Below are 22,587 nucleotides of genomic sequence, written 5' to 3'. Positions count from 1 at the left end.
AATATATTTAGAATGGACAGTGGACTGTGAGTAAAATCATAGGACCACCTTTCAGTCTTATTTGTAAAAGGCAACCATCTATTCTATAGTTAGAATGAAAGTACAGAGCCCACACACCTGGACCCACAATCTTTGTTGCAGCTGTAAGTAAAATTGTAGAGGAACATCTTCACCAAGTTTACTGTTCGAAGTCTCTTTTTGTTTCCTTTGACTTGTAATGACCTAATTTAGAAACATAACACATCTCTCCTTTTATTTTCTTCTCCCCTAGTTTCTAAACAGAGTCTGCTATATGATATCAAACTAAAATAAAATATTAACATACAGTGAAGCTCTTAAAAATGTCTATATGGTAATGGATGATAGGACATTGCAATGTGGGATATGGATGCAATGGTGGATCATGAGCACATCCAAGGAATTTGAGGAAAGGGGGCATTTTACAAGCAAAACATGATTCTATTTTTTAAATAAACATTTATTGGTACACATCTTGGTGCAGATATGTACACTGCTTATTGCTAGGAAACAAATTCGTACTGGTGAATGACTGTTAGTTGAGATGACTTGCACGGCTGCAGATTAGACTATGTGTTTTCCCATAGGGTGTCCTTAGATATTGGCTTTAAGTGCAAGATTGTACTTTTGGTTTCATGCACTGTTATGAAATTTTTTATTAACTAAATATGCATGAGGCCTCCTTTGTTGGTGGTGATGTAACTGTATTACAGGGTCTGACATGACTGTTTTGCCTTTAACAGCTTCCACAACAGAGTTGGTGAACTGACAGACTGAGTGAAGACCACATTGAAAAGTCACTTCTTCAGGTCTACTCCCTCACAGATGTAGTCAGAGAAGTGAAAGAACTATGCCAAGAAGGAAGAGAGATGATTGTAGAAATGTCCCAACACTTGCTGGTGCCCATCTCAATATCCTCAAGATTGCTTCTCAGGAGTTCCTTGTGTTAAGATCTTATTCTGAAAGAAATGCTAATATCTTCACTAAAAGATTTTATTATTTTTATCTCATGTGTATGAATATTTGCCTGCATGTATGTATGTTTACTATGTGTTTGTCTGATGCCTGCAGAGGCCAGATGAGGGCATCAGATCCTTTGGAACTAGAGTTACAGACTATTGTATGATGTCATGTGGGTTCTGGGAACTGAACTGTGGTACTCTACGAGAGATGCAAATACTGCTGAGATATCTACCTAGGCTCCAGTGTGAACAAGTTCTGAAGAAATTGTAGTCAGTTTTTTTGTTTTGTTTTGTTTTTAGTTTGTTGTTGTAGTTGTTAATTTGTTTAGTTTATTTTTTTTAGAAAGTTGTTATTTTCCATTCCCCCCTTTACCATCTTTCTTTAATTCATTAATTAGTTTATTTTTTACACTCCATATTTTATCTCCCCTCCACTCCCTCTGTCCACCCTTCTATTGCTCCACATTCCATACCTCCCCTGCCACCCCTGTCTCCACCTGGATGCCCCCACCCCACCCCACCTGACCTCTAAATTCCCTGGAGCCTCCAGTCTCTTGAGGGTTAGGTGCATCATCTCTGAATGAACACAGACCTGGCAGCCCTCTGCTGTATGTGTGTGTGTTGGGGGCCCGATATCAGCTGGTATATGCTGCCTGTTTGGTGGTCCAGGGTTTAAGAGATCTCAGGGGTCCAGATTAATTGAGACTGCTGCTCCTCCTACAGGGTTGCCCTTCTCCTCAGTTTCTTTCAGCCTTCCCTAATTCAACAACAGGTGTCAGCTGCTTCTGTCCATTGGTTGGGTACAAATATCTGCCTCTGACTCTTTCAGCTGCTTGTTGGGTCTTCCAGAGTTTGGTCATGCTAGGTCCCTTTTTGTGAGCGTTCCATAACCTCAGTAATAGTGTCAGGCCTTGGGGTCTCCCCTTGAGCTGGATCCCACTTTAAGCCTGTCATTGGACCTTCTTTTCCTTAGGCTCCTCTCCATTTCCATCCCTGTAATTCTTTCAGACTGTAACAATTATGGGTCAGAGATGTGGGATGCTCCTCTCCCCACTTCATTTGATGTTCTGCCTTCCTGCTGGAGGTGGGCTCTTAAGTTCCCTCTGCCTACTGTTGGGCATTTCATCTAAGGTCCATCCCTTTGAGTCCTGAGAGTCTCTCACCTCCCAGGTCCCTGGTACATTCTGGAATGTCCCCTTAACCTCCTACCTCCCGAGGCTGCCTCTTTCCATTCTTTCTGCTGGCCCTCAGGGCTTCAGTCCTTTTCCCTCACCCACTACCGGATCAGGTTTTCCTCTCCCCAACTACCCTCTCTCCCCCTCCCCCACCCCATCCACTTTCCCTCCCATGTCCCTCCCTCCCTCCTGACACCGTGGATTCTTTTCTTCTCCCTTCCAAGTGGGACTGAGGCATCCTCACTTAGGTACTTCACTAAAAAAAAAAAAAAACAAAAAAAAACAACTCAATAAAAAAAAGGGAACCTTGGGGATATCATTTGAAATGTAAATAAAGAAAATAGCTAATAAAAAATGTTAAAAAAATAGGGTTTAAAACTAACCAGAGATTTCACAACTGAGGAATCTTGAATGACTGAGAAGCACCTTGCTGACAGGAGCATCTCTTGAGAAGCTCTGCCAGTGCCTGACAAATACAGAGGTGGATGCTCTCAGCCAGCCATTGGACTGAGTACCAGGTCTCCAATGGAGGAGCTTGAGAAAGGACCCAAGGAGCTGAAGGAGCTTGCAGCTCCATAGGAAGAACAACAATATGAACTAACCAGTACCCCCAGAGCTCCCTGGGACTAAATCACGACTCAAAGAGTACACATGGAGGTATCCATGGCTCTAGCTGCATATGTAGCAGAGGACGGCCTTGTTGGACATCAATGGGTGGAGAGGCCCTTGGTCCTGAGAGAGTTCAATGCCCCAGTGTAGGGGAATGCCAGGACAGGGAAGTGGGAGTGCATGGGTTGGTGAGTAGGGGGAGGGAGAATGGGATAGGTGGATTTTGGTGGGCAGAAGGTCAGAGGAAACAAGGAAAGAGGATAACATTTGAAATGTAAATAAAGAAATTATCTAAAAATAAAAAAAAGGAAATGTTTAAAGCTCTTAATGATCAGAGAAATGCAAATAAAAATGACCCTGAGATTCCACCTTTAACCAGTTAGAATGGCTAAGATCAAAACCCCAGGTGACAAAAGAGGAACACTCCTCCATTGCTGGTGGTATTGCAAACTCAACCACTCTGGAAATCAATCTGGAGGTTCCTCAGAAAATTGGAAATAGATCTACCTGAAGACCCAGCTATATCACTCTTGGGAATATACCATAATATTTCTATTGATTTTTTGAGGGGAAATTTCCCATCATGTACCCCAACCATACTTAATTCCCAGTCCTTCATGATATCTCCACTACTCTTGTGGCACTCCATAAAATTAAAAGAAAAAGGTCAAATTTGTGTTATCTATGTACTCACTGGAGCATGGCCAGATTGTAAGTGTCCTGCATATAAAAACCAGGGATGAGTGTGGGCTCACTTATTTGTAAGTTAGTTTAAACTTTTTATGGTTTTAAAATGAATGCAAGCGATTTATCATTTTAGAGATATTTTTTCCTCAACTTTTATGTCTTAGCTTTTTTCCACACTTGTGACATGCTCTGCACAGTCAATAACACCTCCTCATTTTAGCTGAGGAGTGCTGAAATGAATCTGTCCTTCATGTGAAGGATGGAGGTTGTTTAAGTCTTCGGCAATTTTCTTTTCTCAAAATTTCTTTTTTTCCCAGTCTTGTGGGGGTTTGCTTTCCAATAAATCAAAGCAATTTAATGATCCAAGGTTCCAATCCTGATTTCCAGACCCTCTCTGCTTCTTCTCCCAGCCTGAAGCTCTTTTACCATCTTTACCATCCTCAGACTCTAGCATCTATGTCATCATCTGAGCTAGCCTTCTAGGTTCTGTTGGTATTACCCTCCCAATGCCACCATCTGGATGCCACCTACTTGTAGGAAGTTTCAGTACTGATGACAACCCACCATTATTTTTTCTTTTCAGATAATCACAGTTCTGTGATGCATACATTCATCAGACTTATGATATGTGAGTAATGGTGGATCACATTACCCTTTTTCTTCATTTCTGAGGATAGAAGGCCAATGGCCATATTATTTTTAATGTATTGTTCTATAATTTAACATGGTACTTCCACTCTAGCACTCAGCCACCTTGTTACTTTCTTTTGGCTCTAAGCCACAGTGGCCTACCTATGTACATAAGCCATTGAGAATTGCATTGCTGAGTTTATGGTTTGTGGTTTTTTTTCTTTTTTTGTAGTCATCACAAACTTGAGATTTGTAATGTTCATAATTTTAAAATGCTTTTCTTTTCTGATTTTTTTAAAGAAATAAAATTCAATGGGTGTTTTGCCTGCATGTGTGTCTGTGCACCACATGTGTGCAGTGCCTGAAGAGGAAAGAAGAGGGCAGCAGATCCCAAGGGACTGGAGTTGCAGATGAGTGTGAGTTACTATGTGTGTACTGGGAATAAAACCAAGGTCCTAAGTAAGAACAAGAGCTCATCACAGCCAAGCTATTGCTCCAGCTCCAGGATGAGAGATACTTAATATGCATTTTAAAAAGTTGTTTTAAAGATTTGTCAGAATCAATTCACCACTGCTTCGCTTTATTGGCTAGGATATTTAGAAGAGACTCACCCACCCTGTGTGTGTGTGTCTTAGTCATGGTTTCTATTCCTGCACAAACATCATGACCAAGAAGCAAGTTGGGGAGGAAAGGGTTTATTCGGCTTACACTTCCATGCTGCTGTTCATCACCAAAGGAAGTCAGGACTGGAACTCAAACAGGTCAGAAAGCAGGAGCTGATGCAGAAGCCATGGAGGGATGTTCTTTACTGGCTTGCCTCCCTGGCTTGCTCAGCCTACTCTCTTATAGAACCCAAGACTACCAGCCCAGGGATGGTCCCACCCACAAGGGGCCTTTCCCCCTTGATCACTGATTGAGAAAATGCCTTACAGTTGGATCTCTTGGAGGCATTTCCTCAACTGAAGCTCCTTTCTCTGTGATAACTCCAGCTGTGTCAAGTTGACACAAAAATAGCCAGTACAATTGACCCCTTGTCAACTTGACATACAAACACATCACTAGTAAGCCTCAACCCTTACATTCTTATTCATCCCCAAGATCTAAATAACTTTAAAAGTCCCACAGTCTTTACATATTCTTAAATTTTCAATCTCTTTAAAATATCCAACTCTTTTAAAATCCAAAGTCTTTTTACAATTAAAAGTCTCTTAACTGTGGGCTCCACTAAAACAATTTCTTCCTTCAAGAGGGAAAATATCAGGGCACAGTCACAATCAAAGCAAAAATCAATCTCCAACCGTCCAATGTCTGGGATCCAACTCACGATCTTCTGGGCTCCTCCAAGGGCTTGGGTCACTTCTCCAGCCATGCCCTTTGTAGCACACACGTCGTCCTCTGGGCTCCAGATGCCTGTACTCCACTGCTGCTGCTGCTCTTGGTGGTCATCTCATGGTACTGGCATCTCCAAAACACTGCATGACCCCTCAATCCTGGGCCTTCAATTGCAACTGAGGCTGCACCTTCACCAATGGCCTTCCATGGCCTCTCACAGTGCCGAGCCTCAGCTGCTCTGTGTGACCCCTTCGTGCCTTCAAAACCAGTACCACCTGGGTGACCCTTACACATTACCAAGTCCCGCTGCAGAAGGAGTACAACCTTGCCTATCTCTGGAACACAGCCTCTTTGTGCTTTCAGAAAACATTTCCCAGATGATGTCACCTCAACGATGCTGGTCTCTTCTTAATCACCGCTAATTTCTTAGCTCCAGCTAACCAGCATCAATAGTCCCAGTAATGCAAAGTTTTTGCTTTGGTAGTTCTGGTATCTTGTTAATCACAGCTGATTCTTCAGCCCCAGCTAACCAGAACTACAGAATCTTCACAATCAAAACAGCAATGGCCCTGAAAAGAGTCTTTAATTTTCCCTCTGAAATTTCACAAACTAAACCTCCATCTTCTGCAGTGTTCTCAACATTATTTTCCAAGATCCTACACAACATCTGACAGAGCTCTTAACAACGAATGGATCTTCAAGCCCAAAGTTCCAAAGTCCTTCCGCAGTCCTCCCCAAAACATGGTCAGGTTGTCACAGGAATACCCCACTCTGCTGGTACCAATTTGTCTTAGTCAGGGTTTCTATTCCTGCACAAACATCATGACCAAGAAGCAAGTTGGGGAGGAAAGGGTTTATTCGGCTTACACTTCCATGCTGCTGTTCATCACCAAAGGAAGTCAGGACTGGAACTCAAACAGGTCAGAAAGCAGGAGCTGATGCAGAAGCCATGGAGGGATGTTCTTTACTGGCTTGCCTCCCTGGCTTGCTCAGCCTACTCTCTTATAGAACCCAAGACTACCAGCCCAGGGATGGTCCCACCCACAAGGGGCCTTTCCCCCTTGATCACTGATTGAGAAAATGCCTTACAGTTGGATCTCTTGGAGGCATTTCCTCAACTGAAGCTCCTTTCTCTGTGATAACTCCAGCTGTGTCAAGTTGACACAAAAATAGCCAGTACAGTGTGTGTGTGTGTGTGTGTGTGTGTGTTAGAATACATGAACCAAATGACTTTTAATGAGGAAAAAATTCTTTCATTGGCTCACCTCTGGTCTTGTGTGCTGTGTCCTTTTAATCAAGGATGGTTTCTGAATATATCCAGGAATTTTCAAAAGAGAATATGTCTGATGTACAGAAATCTTTAGTTTGAGGTTCTGATATTGTGTTTCTTTGATCTACCACTTGTCTCCCCAGCAAGTTGGAAATGGAAGGAAGGCGAGTGAAGCCCCTGGGACTTCCTAAAAGCGCTTTGGAGACCATGAGTATGACATTGGTTCCTCATATGTATGAGTTCCATACACTGTTAAGATGGGCTGCATCAAATGGGAACCATATGACATTTATTCCTCTGACCTAAGGCCACTTTGAAAAGTTTGTAATTTACCACTTATTTCATCTTCCTTTCTGTCTGATTTCAATACATTTGGAAATTTTAGCAATCAAAAGGCTTTGACATAAATTATGTGTACATACAATAGAGTAATCTTCCTTTCTAATCTGTATATATACTGTGTCATTTCTTCTTCATTTCATTTAAGAAAAGGAATAGATTTTATTTAAGTTTTTCATAAGTTGGATCATTTTAAAAGCATGTGATTCACTTTCTTTAAATTAAGGTGAGGACCAAGAAAAAAAAAATCAAGAATGCAGAGTTAAAATGAGAGTTATCTTTTAACTCAAAAGAGCATAGTATATATCACAGATCCATATACTTGTACGAATGCATGCACACATATTTCATGTGCATATATATACATATATACATATATATGTATATATGTATATATATATATATATATATATATAAAATGAAAGGAGCTATATACCTCATCACACATACATGTACATCAACAGGAGCTATATACTAAAATTCCCACTATACAGAGACATGGCTTCTTTACAGAATTACTTCCTAATTCTTTGACTCAAAGCTCTTCATCAGAACTCGACTGAAGGCAGCTTTCACATCCTTGTTCCTCAGACTATAGACGAGAGGATTCAGCATGGGAGTGACCACAGCATAGAAGACCACCACCACCTTGTCCTGCTCAGCAGAGGCTGTGGAGGTGGGCTCCATGTGTGTGAAGAGGGCCATTCCATAAGACATGGAGACCACAGTCAGGTGGGAGGCACAAGTACCAAAGGCTTTGCGGCGTCCCTGGGTAGAGCGGATTTTCAAGACAGCAGTCACAATGTAGGCATAAGACAGAGAGACAAGGCAGCAGGGTACCAGCAGCACCACCACACTAGAAGCCAGTATCACCACTTGGTTGAGGGTAATGTCCACACAGGCCAGTCTGACCAGTGCCAGTGTCTCACAGGCCACATGGTTGAGCACATTGTGCCCACAGGTGGGAAGGCGCATGGTGACTGCTGTCTCCACAGCAGAATTAACTACACCCACAAACCAAGAGACACCTGCTAGACCCATGCAGAGCCTTGGGCTCATCACCACTGTGTACCGTAATGGATTACAGACAGCCACATAGCGGTCATAGGCCATGGCAGCCAGCAACAGAAACTCAGTTCCTCCTAGGGCTAGAGCGAAAAAGTGCTGGGTTCCACATAGGGCAAAAGAGATGGTCTTTTTCTCCATGAGGAAGTGTGCCAGCATCTGGGGGACCCCACTGGAGGTGTAGCAGATGTCCACCACTGACAGGTGACAGAGGAAGAAATACATGGGCAGGTGGAGTCGTGGGTCGAGTGCAATCAGCAGGACGATGAGCCCATTGCCCAGCAGAGTCAGCAGGTAGGTGACCCCAAAGAGGACAAAGAGTCCAGCTTGGATGTGTTTGTCACTGGAGAGACCCATGAGGATAAACTCACTTACCCAGGTTGCATTGTCTCTCTTCATGGAGCAGTTGGGACTGCTGGGCAGGAGTAGAGGAAGAGCGGTCAGAGAGGGCAAGTACAGGTGTCAGCATAGGCTATGCACTGAATCCTAGGCTAGGATTGCAGTTGTACCTGGGACACAGCCTGGTGCTTTAAACTAGGTGATTAGGGAAGGACATATCCAAAACAATGGAGAAAGGAAGATTTGGCCACTGACACAAATACATGAGACTGTGAAGAGCCAACCCTCCACTTTAAATGTACCTTAAAAAAATTCTAGCACTCTTCCAATTGAAACAATATAGGGAGTGTCTGCTAATGTAGAAGGATTGAGAACAAATAAAATAAATGATGGAAAAAAGGAGAATAATACAAGGTTTAAAAATGAAACAAAGGAAAAAGAAAAATTCAGTAAGGAAGGTATCCAAGTGGAAAAGTCCTAATGATAATAGGAATGGAAAGAAAGGCAGATTCTTCCCTGTCAGAGCGTAGCAGCTAAAGTCTTATAGGTACCACTGGGCCTGAGATGATGCTTCAGCATTCCCTTGAAACACTTTGAAGACACCAATTTGGCTGTTCTTCTTCCTCCCAATAAATTCCAATGTAAGTGATAGTGTTGAAGAGAATCCTCCCACATCCTCCTCATAACCTGCAGCCACTAGGAGGCATTTCTCTTTGATAAGGGTATCTGCTGTGCTGGGAACAGTGTGGACATTCCTATCTGTGAGAAAAACAAGACAAAATCACAAGTCTTGGTTCATATAAATTAACCAGGGATGCAGATATTAATTTTAAAAATTATAAACATTAATTAAATTGTGTTAAGTGCTATGAAAGGAACAAAGTCATTACATGGATAATTACACTTCAGCCTTCGTAACTATGTTATCATTGTTTCTATTCCTTATATTTTTATTACTTGGAACTTGCATAGTACGTTTTGACCATTTATTTAGATATTTGAGAAAGTCTGTGAGTTTTGGTGAACAATGGGCGGCAGACATATTGGCACCAAGCATGAAGTGATGAAAAATCTCTCGATCCTTTTCATTGTGGGGAATTCTCCTTTCTCATCTTAGTTTGCACGCGATTGTTTACAGTCTATCATGGCTGAGTGGTTCTTGAGAAAAATCCAATTAAATGCCCTCAGATTACTCACTGGCAGTATAATCTCTAAGTATGCTTCTTCTTAGTGGGTAAATAATTCATTTATTAACTATAGCAGGCTTCATGCCTTCATCCTATCTTTAACCAAACTTACCTTTCAATACTAAGACTCTGTGCTTTGAACATCAGTGTTTCTACAGAATCAAAAAGTAAATAAAAAATATTGGAGCTTGATGTATTCCTTGGAAGTCAATGAGCCAGTTTGTGCATGTATAGCTAAACAATATAAATATTGTAAATTATCATTAATACAACTAGAGCAGAGCCACAGCATCAAACATGAAAGTTCTGAAAAGCATAATTCTGCTTTAATTTCCCCATGGTGGAAACAGAGGCTAGAGTGCCATCTAATTGTTGGATGGGGAGAGTAGAATGTTGCTTGGTGTTGCAGACAGCTCTGGCCTCCCTTTGGTTCTGACTCTGCAGTGACCAGAAAGCATCACAGTGGGAACCATGAAGGGTAGAAAGTGGCTTTGGGTTCCCAGTGAAGGTTAAGGGATAGGGTCAGGCTTAGAGAGATGCTATGTGGAGTTCAGAGCACTGTAATAGTACAGGTCCCTTCTTCTGAGTCTTTAGAGGGAGTGGTTCCTTTTGGACTTTTTTTTTACCATTCCCAGGTCACTTGTTGTTGTACAAAGAATCCTCATCTGTATCCTAGTGCAAAGGATTCAAATTTCATCCAGAGTGCCGTGAATCCTGCTAGAAATGGAGGGAATTACTTCTCCCTCTTATTTTCTACCTAAAGAATCCAAGGGGTAAGACGAGATCACCTGTACAGGTCTTAAATCCACCTGGGAACTAATATGAAGCCTATGCTTATGATTTCAGGTATCACCTAGCTTATTTAGTGAGAGGCAGAGGGCACTGCTGACAGATATAATCCAAGGAGGATAATGCTTGAGAGCCATGGATGGTGGATTGAGACTGGCATCTTGTGTTTGAGAGCAAGGGATGCTCTCAGTGTGCAGTCAGGGAATCTCAGATCCAGCTTGCTTATTTGAGTAAGTAACCTGCTCTGTTACAAGCTTCTTGACCTCTGTCCTCCAATTTTCTTCATTGGAGTCATGTGAGCAACAATAAAGAAATGCAGCTTTCTGCAAAGTCTGTCAAGTAAGGTCAGATGAACCAGTGAACACAAATAAATTTTGGAAAAGTATTCAGTAAATCCTTAGTGGTCATTGTTCCTGAACTCAAGAGAGTTTACATCACTTAGGTAACTTTACTCACTAGTATGAGGACAAATGACAGTGGGACCTACAGAAGATCAGAAAGGTAATAGAATGGGAGAGGAACAGAAGGTCATTTATAATAACTGCCAGTGATTAAACTTAATTTTGACCCCCCGTTGAAAGGCATCTCAGGAACCTAGGTTAAATACGTAAATAGTCACTCTCAGCATCATTGCTATATGAACTTCCCACCTATTTGTTTTAGTAATATTTGATGTTGGTTTTATATAAAGACCATCTCTTTCTTTGGTCAGTGGCCTTGTTCAGATATTTAGAAAGTTTTATTTCACCTTTCTGTATTTGATAAACACATATCATATACTTGGTAGGATCTGACCAGTGAAAGAAGCAGAGATTATCGGGGTCCAAAGGTGACCTTTCTGTCCTCAGAAACTTATACTTGCAAAATTTATGGAAAGGTGGTGTCACTATGCTCTGAACAGAGGAAGTTCCAACATCCCCTCAGTTACTGAAGACAGGTCCTAGCTGTGTCTCCAGGCAGTAGAAACATGGAAGTTATAAAGAGGAGGTAAATAAACAATCAATGTTTGCTTCTCAAAACTGGGAGCAATGACAAGAATGGTAGGACAACGGGACAAACTGTCTGCTCATATTAATCTAGTCTTTCTATAATTGGATAAATTGCAGTATTTCTGTAGCATAAGCTTTTTTCCCATCTTTTCAATTAGCACCTTAAATCTGGCAAACATTAAGTTTCCTTCTAGTATAGAGGTTTATGATACAGTAAACACATTTACGGTAGTTTAGGATATAATGAGAAATGTAATTCTCTTCTATTTTATCACTCTATACACAGGTAGTAAAATAATTGACAAGAAATAAGGGTCAGAGCTGCTGTCATGGCTCATGGGTGTCAAAAAACCTGCCATTAAGCTTGACAACCTGAATTTGATGCCTGGAGCCCAAATGATAGAAGGAGAGAACCAACTCTTGCAAATTGGGCTGTGAACTCCATTTGCATGCCATTTTCATGTATGTTCCCAAATAAATAAATAAGGAATGAAAAATAAAATTAAAAACAAGCGTCACTAAGTTTCTAGTTATAGGATTTGTGTTACACATATACTTGTTGTTTTTGAGGGGTGCAGTTCAATAAATGGCAGTTCTTGTCTTAATGACTAAAGACCAAAGTTATAATGGATAAGGGGGCATATCATTAGAACTGGGAAAACCAGTTTGGCCAAGAATAGTACACTTGTCTTCTGATACATGAGCCTCTTTTCAAAGTCTATCTCTCATCATTCCAATAGTGTGACATTCACTAACTTCTTTTTTCTCAAATCAGTATTAAACCTGCCTTAGATACTTAAAAATTATGTTTTTGACATTTGACAGTTGAGAATATTTATTGTCTTTCCTTTGGATAACTTGGGTTCCACAACTTACTGTGTATCATCTATCAACTCCATCCCTTTCCATAGCTTTCACTCCATCAGTACAGATGTTTCAGGGGCAGGAAAATAGCCTTTGAGCTCCAATATTTTTTCTAGGAGTGTTTATGATATTTAGTGCATCACAGTTGTATTGTATAGTTCATGACTGACTGCAAAGGAGGACTCCATGGAATGATTTATATAATCCAAGTCACAATTTAAAACATGTCCAGCTGCAGCCAATCAGAACAATGCACTAGTGGTTACAATAGCAGTCCTAGATACTCCCAAAGGTTTGGGCTCCATCATCTCACTACCTCTTTATAACTTTCCCTGTGGGTGAGTCACTGAAGCAGAGTACTCACCTCATGTAAAGGATTCGGTTGAGTGGGCATGTGGCTCATCTTGAACAAAGTCCTTGAAGAACTTATCTTTGTCTTTTTAGACATGGAGGTTTTACTCTGTCAGTCTGGGCTGATAACTTTCAGAGCTTGAGAATCTCCGGAGGGCAATTACTTACTTTTGGAGTGTTGTTATACATTCTTCCTCTACTTACATCTCTTGTTACCCAGCTTCTCTTTTAAAGTTCCCTATGGGATCAACATTTTAAAAGCCTCTTTACTCAACTTTTAATTGTCCTTGTAGTTTCTGGGCTAATGAGATTGTCTATGGCTCATTTTAGACTTTTGGCTAAGTCTGAATAAAGGTATTGATTCCATGACTTTGTGAGAGGAACTGAAAAACAAATCTAGAAGTAGAGGATTAAGTAAATCTGAGACCCTTGTGCTTTATAGGAAGATAACCAAAAATACCTCCTTCCTTCCTCCTTCCAACTCCAAGTTGATTACTATGATGGTGGAAGTATGTGCAGCACAGTAGAACTATCAAGACCAAGGACTGGAGAGCCATGAACAAGTCCCAAGTTCACAGTCACTAAAACAGTCTCCGTGTCCTTTATACTGATAATATTTTTCTGATATGCATGATCATTACTTTAGTGATAACAGACCTGAACTGTTATTTGACTTCTCCTTCAAACAATCTCAGGCTCATCTCTGTTCACTTTACCCTTCAGTTCAAATTAGGACCCCAGTGGACTGTAAGACTTCGAAGCTTCAAGGTCTATGGCAATTCTAATTCAGAATAGTAGCAAAGACAAAGAGGAAAGGCAAAAATAAAAAAGAATTGAACAATATCATGGGGGGAGAAGAGGAAAGAGAGTGATGCTGAGAATATAGACTTCAAAATACATCCCTTGCAAGAACTGATGGGACTCTACCAAAGATAAATGAGAACTATTAGGTACCATTTTCTAGAATAAATATGACAGAATATAATTAAAATGCTTTCTTGTCCATAAGTGCACCTTATGTACTTTATGATACATTTTAATGACAGATGATATGTAACTCCATGAAACATGTAGGTCAGAAAATGGTGGAAAATGTGTCCAAACAAGTGGATGACTGTAGAATGCTTCCAAATGTTGAAAAGTAGTGATGTCTTAACTTTGTACTTCCTTGATTATCAATACTTATAAATGTCTAGAACCAAGATAAAGAAAAATATTATCAAATATGAACCAAGATAAAGGAAAATATTATCAAATATTTGCCAAAATGAGATGAAAAATTCTAAGATATGGCCTATCCTCATATAGTGATACAGTGATATTAAGAAATTAACCTACTGTTTTCATATCCAGCACTAGTAAATTATCTGTGTGAAATTAAGTGGCTTTTAAATGGCTAGGACAAATATGCATATGCTGTGTGCAACAGAACTATTGCAAATATCAATGCACAACAGCTAGAGTTGCCTGCACTGAGGCTGGTCCTGAGCTTCAGTGAAATTTGGCCTGACAATACCTACACATTGATGAGAGAGGGATTGATGGGATCCTTTCCCTACCCATTGAAATATTGGTAACTGATAGATTCTGCATGTGGGATAGTCATGGTCTTTAGCAATCATTGGTAAGCCCATCAGGCTCCCAGTGAATATTTCTAAATTCATGACTGCACAAATGTGTAGGTTAAGATTTTTCTCAACCTGCTTTAATAAGGGTTCTTAAATGCTTTAACCTCTCTTCTAACCCAATACCCACAAGAGATACTGGAAAGAAAATGTTAATAAGGCAAAAGGGTATGTGGACCTGTTCAGAAATAGTTTTGGGGCAGTTCTAATCTTGGTTATCAGGATATCAGCAGTTTAATTCACATGAATCAGCAGTGGTAGCTTGATCCACTTGTAAACATCATCCATAAGTCAGAAGAAGCAGCAAGGCTCTTTCAATAGGCCTGAGCCTGCAAAAGTGGCAAGACTTTGCTGGAATCTCACAAGAATTTCACTGTTGTGTTTGATTTTATGAAGTCACAATGAATGATGATCAGTGAAGAAGGCAAGGCAAACCAATGCCACAGGGTTGCCAGTGAAGACCAGCATCAGAAAAACCCAACAAAGACCAGCAAAGAGTGACATGGCAAAACAATGCTACAATGTCATCCACTATCTGTTGAATTGTATTTATACACTTTCCAAACATCACATGTTTTCTCCAGTTTCTGCTCTAGCAAAACATCGCATGCTCCTTTTTTTCAGGCAGCTTCCAGAGAAATACCACATGTGCATTCTCAGCAAAACATCCTCCCACATGTCTGCCTCAACAGAACATCTTTTCATATGACAGTTTCCAGAAAAATATCATATGACACACTGAGTGTCCAAAGAAACCAGAAATTTCCACTTTTCAGATGCCTTCCTTGGGACTCAATGGTTCAAAAAATAACCCATGAAGACATGAATGTGAGAAAAGCATTTGTAGAGAAAAAGGAGATTGAGCAGGGTGAGAAGAAGACAAGGGAAGGGTGGGATAATTAGTATGTATCATAAAATTTCCAAGAACAAACTTATTGAGAAAAAATTATTGAGAGGGGAAAGGATGTAATTGCGATTGAATCACATATTGCCATGCCAACTAGTGCTGTCAAATTTCAAGTCTTGTTTTGGTAACAATAAAATGACAACATCAGTTGACATGTCAGTGTGGATCAGGACAATCTCACAAGCCCTTAGATGAAGAGCTATAGGCAATTAATGGCTGCTGAGAGAGGAAGAAAGTGTCTCTTCCAGGAATGGGCCCTCTGATAGACTGTCCAATCAAAAGCCCTAAATACACCATGAGCAATACTAATGGGACTCAGCACATTGTATTTATAAATTTATATTTATATATGCAACAATATATAGCATGGATATTCCCCAGCACACATTATTCATACATGCAGGGCTAGAGGATAGGATTATAGTAGGTGTGAGTGATGTAGGACAGAATAGTTGATATTAATTTAGGTCCCTCTTCTTCCTCTGTAGTAATGGTAAGACTAGAAACAGGTTCCACACATCAGCTGCTGACTTTTTAGGCTCATGGACTTTCCCATACCAAAATTTTTTTTCAGCAAGCTTCAGTTACAAAGGTGCCTCCTGAGTGCACAGTAAAGTCATTAAAACCTTTTCTATCAATGAGAAGAACAATATGAGAATTGCAGAGATGTTTTTAAAAAGCTGGAAGAAACTTGGGAAACCATTTCAACCTCTTTTCAAGGAGATTGGGTGTAGCTTAGAGAGTAGAAGTGGTGGGACCAACATTAAATTCTCGATTAGAACAGAACTAGAACTTTCTCTGGTCCATATGATCTGATTTTCAAATGATACCCAATGTGCTGTCATTCATAGGGCAGGAGAGATGGGTCCCAGTACTTCATGGGGAGCAGCAGAAGATACGTTGAACTTATGGGTAAGATGAGGAAAGGTTTAGGTTTATGGTGTTCAGCCTATGGGCTGGTTGAGGATTCTGACTACCACAAGACAATGCAGGAGTCAGGTTGAAGAACAGCATGGGATGGCTAATGTACTGGAGGTTGAGTCAACAAGTCAACTTCAATCATGAAATGCTCTCTCTGTTTCTTAGAAAAGTTACAAAATTTTGGATCTTACATTTAGGTTATTGATCCATTTTGGATTAATATTGGAGTGGGTAATTAAATAAGAATCTAGTTTTGGTTTTCTACATGTGTTTCCAAATTTCCAAGCAGGACTTGCTAAAGAGGCTGCCTGTCCTCTTTTGACCTGTATCAAGAATCTGATCGGTCACATTACATGGGTCTATTTTTGTTATTTTTGTTTCGAGCCTTAGCTTTTAGCAGATGAACTTTCTTTTCCAGCATGTATTTGTTTTCATTCAGCCAGAAAGAAGTAAAACAACTCGTATTACCACAGAGATTGAGCATAGAAGACATTATCCTAATTGAGAAATCCAGATATAACAGTGCCCATCCTTTAGGACTGCATTTCTTTGAAATACCCATAGCTGACAGGTCCATAGACAGAAAGCACCACAGTGGTTTTCAGAAGCTAGAATGATTGGGTGACTTGTTACAATGGTATTTTTTTTTTTGTGGGTGTGAAATATGTGAGGTTTTATGACATTGTGGAGAGGCTGAGTGTCACTGAAACAAGTTTCACTAGAAACTTAATATCTGCTCTGTTCTATCTTGCTCCTTCACTCAACCTGTTTGCCATGCATGGAGTAAAAGTTTGAATTGTTCTAAAATTATGCTGCAGGGTTTCTTTAGTTTTGTTTGAAAGGTAAACAAGAGATCTTTTTTGCTTTGTTAAATGATATTTAATTATGGTTTGTAAAAGTTATTTTAGACATTTTGTTAGGATCAGATCATCACTGTTTTGTTTAATCATCTCAGGTGATTGGAACTCACTCATCTTGGTGGTCGTTAAATTCTTTCTGATAGAGAAACAGAGTTCTTCCCTCGCTTTGTATGTAAACTCACTTCTTATTATGTGTAGCCTTGTGGTCAAGTGTGTGTTAGGAATGTATACCTGAGGGTTAGCAAGAGTATATGATTAGACACCATTGTTAGACATTTGTCTGAGATCTCTAATATGTGACTTGCTGAACAGCCGTTTGTCCTCCCCGAAATTTGGAAAAAGAAGGAAAGTGATGCCTGTGTGACTTGCACATGCCCATATCTGCAGGAATCCTGATGTCACCAGCCTTAGATCCCATGTGTCTTTCCTACTACAAAGGTGGACCATATAACTTGAGCACTTCTCTTAGTGTATATAAGTATGTGTGTGTGTGTGTGCGCGCGTGCGTGCGTGCATGTACATGCACTGTGTGTGAAGACATGTGCAAGTGTATGAAAACTAGAGGACAACCTTGGTTGTTAGCCTATTTGAATAACCTGCTTAGCCAGCTCACACAATTACTAGGGTGTTCTAACACAATGACTTTAAAATAAATTGTTTATTTTAATTTTATTTTATGTGTATGGGTATTTTGCCTTTATGTAAGTATGTGTACCTCATGTGTACCTGGTGCCCACAAATGCCTGAGTAGAGTCTGAGATCCCCTGGAACTTGAGTTACAGAAAGCCGTCAGCTGCCTTGTGGATGCTTTGGAACCAAAGCCAGGTCCTCTGGGAGAGCAGCAAGTGGTTTTAACTTCTGAGCCATCTCTTAAGGCACCACACTAATCATTTGATATCAGTTCTTGGCATTAAACAGATTCTCATGCTTGTCCAGCATGTGCTTGACTGACTTCTACTCCCAATTCAGCTTTTGTATTTCTGGCTTAACATCTATTTAATTGCTTGGGCATAGACAAGTCTGAAATTTGTAGATATTTCTTTTCCTATAGACTGAAGAAAAGTTAAATACATATTTACAGATTTTAGGAAGAAAGTTGACTTGGATTGTTTGTTCATTCATTCATTCATTCATTCATTCATTCTGTGTGTTGGGGAAGGTGAGATTGTGCCATGGTAGACATGTGGAAGTCAGAGAATAACTTGTGAGTCAGACCTTTCCTTTCATCATGTGGTTCCTGTGGTTCAAACACAGGTCATCAGGCTTGATGGCAAGTTCCTTAACCCGCTAAGTTGTCTTGCATCAGAAATAGAGTATTAAGAAAATGACTTATGTGTATGTCCTTTCTGATTCAAGCACACCGCTATTCTGTTTTCACTTTTCCTTTCAGTTAAGAAAATGAACACACTTCGCTTAACCTTCTGGATGGTATCGACATCTTAAAGTTGCTGTAATTTGTTCTTTGATTTAAGCAGAAACTAAAATAAAGGCTAGAGGTAAAATTCTGCTTCCTATTAACTCAAAGGAACATCATATAGATTTAGGTCCAGATAATTATTCCCATACACACATACACAGGCACACTTAAGGGCAGGTTATATGACTGGCTCATACGCAAGTGGTGGCCAGGATTAGAAAATTAAAGGAAGTGACAGACAATGGTATGTGGTCCAACCAAATCTTCCCATTAAATGGGTCTGTAAATTTCGGAAGGGTACTTTCCTTTTGAAAATGTTCTCCTAATTCTTGGACTCAATGTTCTTCATCAGAACTCGACTGAAAGCAGCCTTCACATCCTTGTTCCTCAGACTGTAGATGAGAGGATTCAGCATGGGAGTGACCACAGCATAGAATAGCACAACCAATTTGTCCTGCTCAGCAGAGGCTGTGGAGCGGGGCTGCATATAGGTGAAGAGGGCCATCCCATAAGACATGGAGACCACAGTCAGGTGGGAGGCACAAGTCTCAAAGGCTTTGCGGCGTCCCTGGGTAGAACGGATCTTCATGATGGCACCCACAATGTGGGCATAGGACAGAGAGACCAGGGAGCAGGGTACCAGCAGCACCACCACACTAGAAGCCAGTATCACCACTTGGTTGAGGGTGATGTCCACACAGGCCAGTCTGACCAGTGCCAGTGTCTCACAGGCCACATGGTTGAGCACATTGTGCCCACAGGTGGGAAGGCGCATGGTGACTGCTGTCTCCACAGCAGAATTAACTACACCCACAAACCAAGAGACACCTGCTAGACCCATGCAGAGCCTTGGGCTCATCACCACTGTGTACCGTAATGGATTACAGACAGCCACATAGCGGTCATAGGCCATGGCAGCCAGCAACAGAAACTCAGTTCCCCCAAGAGTCAGAGCAAAAAAGAGCTGGGTCCCACATAAGGCAAAAGAGATGGTCTTTTTCTCCATGAGGAAGTGTGCCAGCATCTGGGGGACCCCACTGGAGGTGTAGCAGATGTCCACCACTGACAGGTGACAGAGGAAGAAATACATGGGCAGGTGGAGTCGTGGGTCGAGTGCAATCAGCAGGACGATGAGCCCATTGCCCAGCAGAGTCAGCAGGTAGATGACCCCAAAGAGGACAAAGAGTCCAGCTTGGATGTGTTTGTCACTGGAGAGACCCATGAGGATAAACTCACTTACCCAGGTTGCATTGTCTCTCTTCATGGAGCAGTTGGGACTGCTGGCCAGGAGTAGAGGAAGAGAGGTCAGAGAGGGCAAGTACAGGTGTCAGCATAAGCTATGCACTGAATCCTAGGCTAGGATTGCAGTTGTACTTGGGACACAGCCTGGTGCTTTAAACTAGGTGATTAGGGAAGGACATATCCAAAACAATGGAGAAAGGAAGATTTGGCCACTGACACAAATACATGAGATTGCGAAGGCCAACTCTCCACTCTCAATTTACCTTAAAAAATTTCTAGCATTCTTCAATTGAAACAATATAAGGGGTAGTCTGCCAATGTAGGACTGAGAACAAATAAAATGAATGATGGAAAAAGGAGAATAATACAAGATTTAAAATGAAAGTGAGGGCAAACAACAGTAACAACAACAAAACTCAGTAAGGAACGCATGAAAAAGGAAAGGTTTTAATTACAATGGGAAAATTGGAATGAAAAGCAGATTCTTCCCTATCAGACAGTAGCAGCTAAAGTCTTTTGGGTGCCACTGGGCCTGAGATGGATACTTCAGCATTCCTTTGAAACATTCTGAAAGCATCCATTCTGCTGCTATTCTTGTTCCCAATAAACTCCAGTGTAAGTGACAGTGTAGAAGAGAATCCTCCTACATACTCCTCCCTGTAACCATCAGGCTTTAGGATGTGTGTCTCTTTGAGATGGATATATTCTGTGTGCTAGGAGTATTGTAGGGGTCCCTCTCTGTGTGATACACAAGACAGAATCACAAGTCCCCTCATCTTCATTCATATAATGTAATCACGGACACAAAGTATAATTGAAAATTACACACATTAATTAAATTGTGTTAAATTCTATGAAAGGAACAAGGTCAGTAATTAGATAATAATTAAAATTCAGCCTTTATTTAGATATTTAAGAAAGTATGAGTTTTTGGTGAGCAAAGGAGGCAGACATATTGACACCAAGCGTGAAGTAATGAGGAAGATCTCAATCCTCTCACTGTGGGGATTCTCCTTTCTCATATGAATTTGCATTAGACTCTCAACAGTCCATGGTAGCTGACTGGTTCTTGAGAAAATCCAATTAAATGCCCTCAGATTACTCATTGGCAGTATAATCTCTAAGTTTGCTTCTTCTTAGTGGGTAAATAATTCATTTATTAACTATAGCAGGCTTCATGCCTTCATCCTATCTTTAAGAAAACTTACCTTTCAATACTAAGACTCTGTGCTTTGAACATCAGTGTTTCTACAGAATTAACAAGGAAATAAAAAATATTGGACCTTGATGTATTCCTTGGAAGTCAATGAGCCAGTTTGTGCATGTATAGCTAAACAATATAAATATTGTAAATTATCATTAATACAACTAGAGCAGAGCCACAGCATCAAACATGAAAGTTCTGAAAAGCATAATTCTGCTTTAATTTCCCCATGGTGGAAACAGAGGCTAGAGTGCCATCTAATTGTTGGATGGGGAGAGTAGAATGTTGCTTGGTGTTGCAGACAGCTCTGGCCTCCCTTTGGTTCTGACTCTGCAGTGACCAGAAAGCATCACAGTGGGAACCATGAAGTTAGAAAGTGGCTTTGGGTTCCCAGTGAAGGTTAAGGGATAGGGTCAGGCTTAGAGAGGTGCTATCTGGTATTCAGAGCACTGTAATAGTACAGGTCCCTTCCTCTGAGTTTTCAGAGGGAGTAGTTCTGTTTGGTCTTGCTACCATTCCCAGGTCACTTGTGACTGTAGAAAGAATCCTCATCTGTACCCTGTGTGAAGGTTTTATATTTCATCCAGAAAGCAATGAACCCTGCTAGAAATTGAAGGAATTACTTCTCCCTCTTATTTTCTACCTAAAGAATGCAAGCGGTAAGGTGAAGTCACCTGCGCAGGTCTCAAATCCACCTGAGAACCAGTCTGAAGCCTTGTCCTCATGATCTTATTTATTTTGAAGCTTATTATTGAGAGACACAGGGGGTTGTTGACAGATAAAGTTCAAGGGGGAGGATGCTTGTGGACCATGGATGATGGGTTCAGACTGTCATCTTGCCTTCAAGAGCAGGGAATGCTCTCACAGTGAGACAGGGAATCTCAGCTCCAGCTTGCCTATTTGAGCAAGGAACCTGCTCTGTTATAAGCTTCTTGGTGTTTGTATCCCTATTTTCCTCATTGGAGTCATGTGAGCGACAATAAACAAATGCAGCTTTCTGCAAAGTCTGTCACGTAAGGTCAGATGAACCAGTAAACACAAATACATTTTGAAAAAGTATTCTGTAAATCCTTACTGGTCATTGTTCCTGCACTCAAGAGAGTTCATATCATTAGGTAACTTTACTCAGTAGTATAAGGACAAGTGACAGTGGGAACTACAGAAGATCAGAAAGTTAATAGAATGGGGGAGGAGCAACAGGTCATGTATAATATCTCCCAATGATTAGACTTAGTTGTGTACAAGATATTTCAGAAACCTAGGTCAAATGTATATATAGTCACTGTCAGTATCATTGCTGTATGAACTTACCACCTACTTATTTTAGTAATATTTAATCTTGGTTTTATACAAAGACCAACTCTTTCTTTGATCAATGACCTTATTCAGATATTTAGAAAATTTAATTTCACCTTTTTATATTTGATAAACACATATCATATACTTGGTAGGACCGACCAGTCACAGGAGTAGAAATTATCAGGGTCCTAAGTTGACCTCTCTGTTTCCAGAAACTTATACTTGCAAAAATTACGGAAAGATTGTGTCACTATGCTCTTATCAGAGAAAAGTCCCAACAAGCCCTCAGTAACTGAAGACAAGTCCTGGTGTGTCCTCAGGCAGTAGAAACATGGAAATTATAAAGTTGAAGTAGATAAATAACTAATGTTTCCTTCTCAAAATTCAGAGCAATAACAAGAATGGCAGAACAATGGGACGAACTTTCTGCCTATATAAAATCTAGTCTTTGTTTCATAGGGTGAATTGCAATATTTCTGTAGCTAAGCCTTTTTCCATCTTTGTGA

General features: G+C 40.6%; 2 protein-coding genes across 2 annotated transcripts; both read right to left on the bottom strand.

Moving 5' to 3' along the window:
• Window positions 1-7,544: 7,544 nt before the first annotated feature.
• On the bottom strand, window positions 7,545-8,486 carry LOC110296914 (olfactory receptor 2F1-like). The gene has a single exon (XM_021165720.2). It carries the CDS (start codon window positions 8,484-8,486, stop codon window positions 7,545-7,547), a length of 942 nt encoding a protein of 313 aa, XP_021021379.2.
• A 10,172-nt stretch (window positions 8,487-18,658) lies between these two features.
• LOC147004000 (olfactory receptor 2F1-like) lies at window positions 18,659-19,600 on the bottom strand. The gene has a single exon (XM_085839699.1). The coding sequence runs from the start codon at window positions 19,598-19,600 to the stop codon at window positions 18,659-18,661; it is 942 nt and encodes a 313-aa protein (XP_085695825.1).
• Between the last annotated feature and the right edge of the window lie 2,987 nt (window positions 19,601-22,587).

The sequence above is a fragment of the Mus caroli genome, unplaced genomic scaffold, assembly GCF_978045245.1.
Source record: "Mus caroli unplaced genomic scaffold, Mus_caroli_1 scaffold_7, whole genome shotgun sequence".
Classification (NCBI taxonomy): domain Eukaryota; kingdom Metazoa; phylum Chordata; class Mammalia; order Rodentia; family Muridae; genus Mus; species Mus caroli.
Note: the sequence above shows the minus strand (reverse complement) of the source record. Positions and strands in the feature narration are given on the sequence as shown.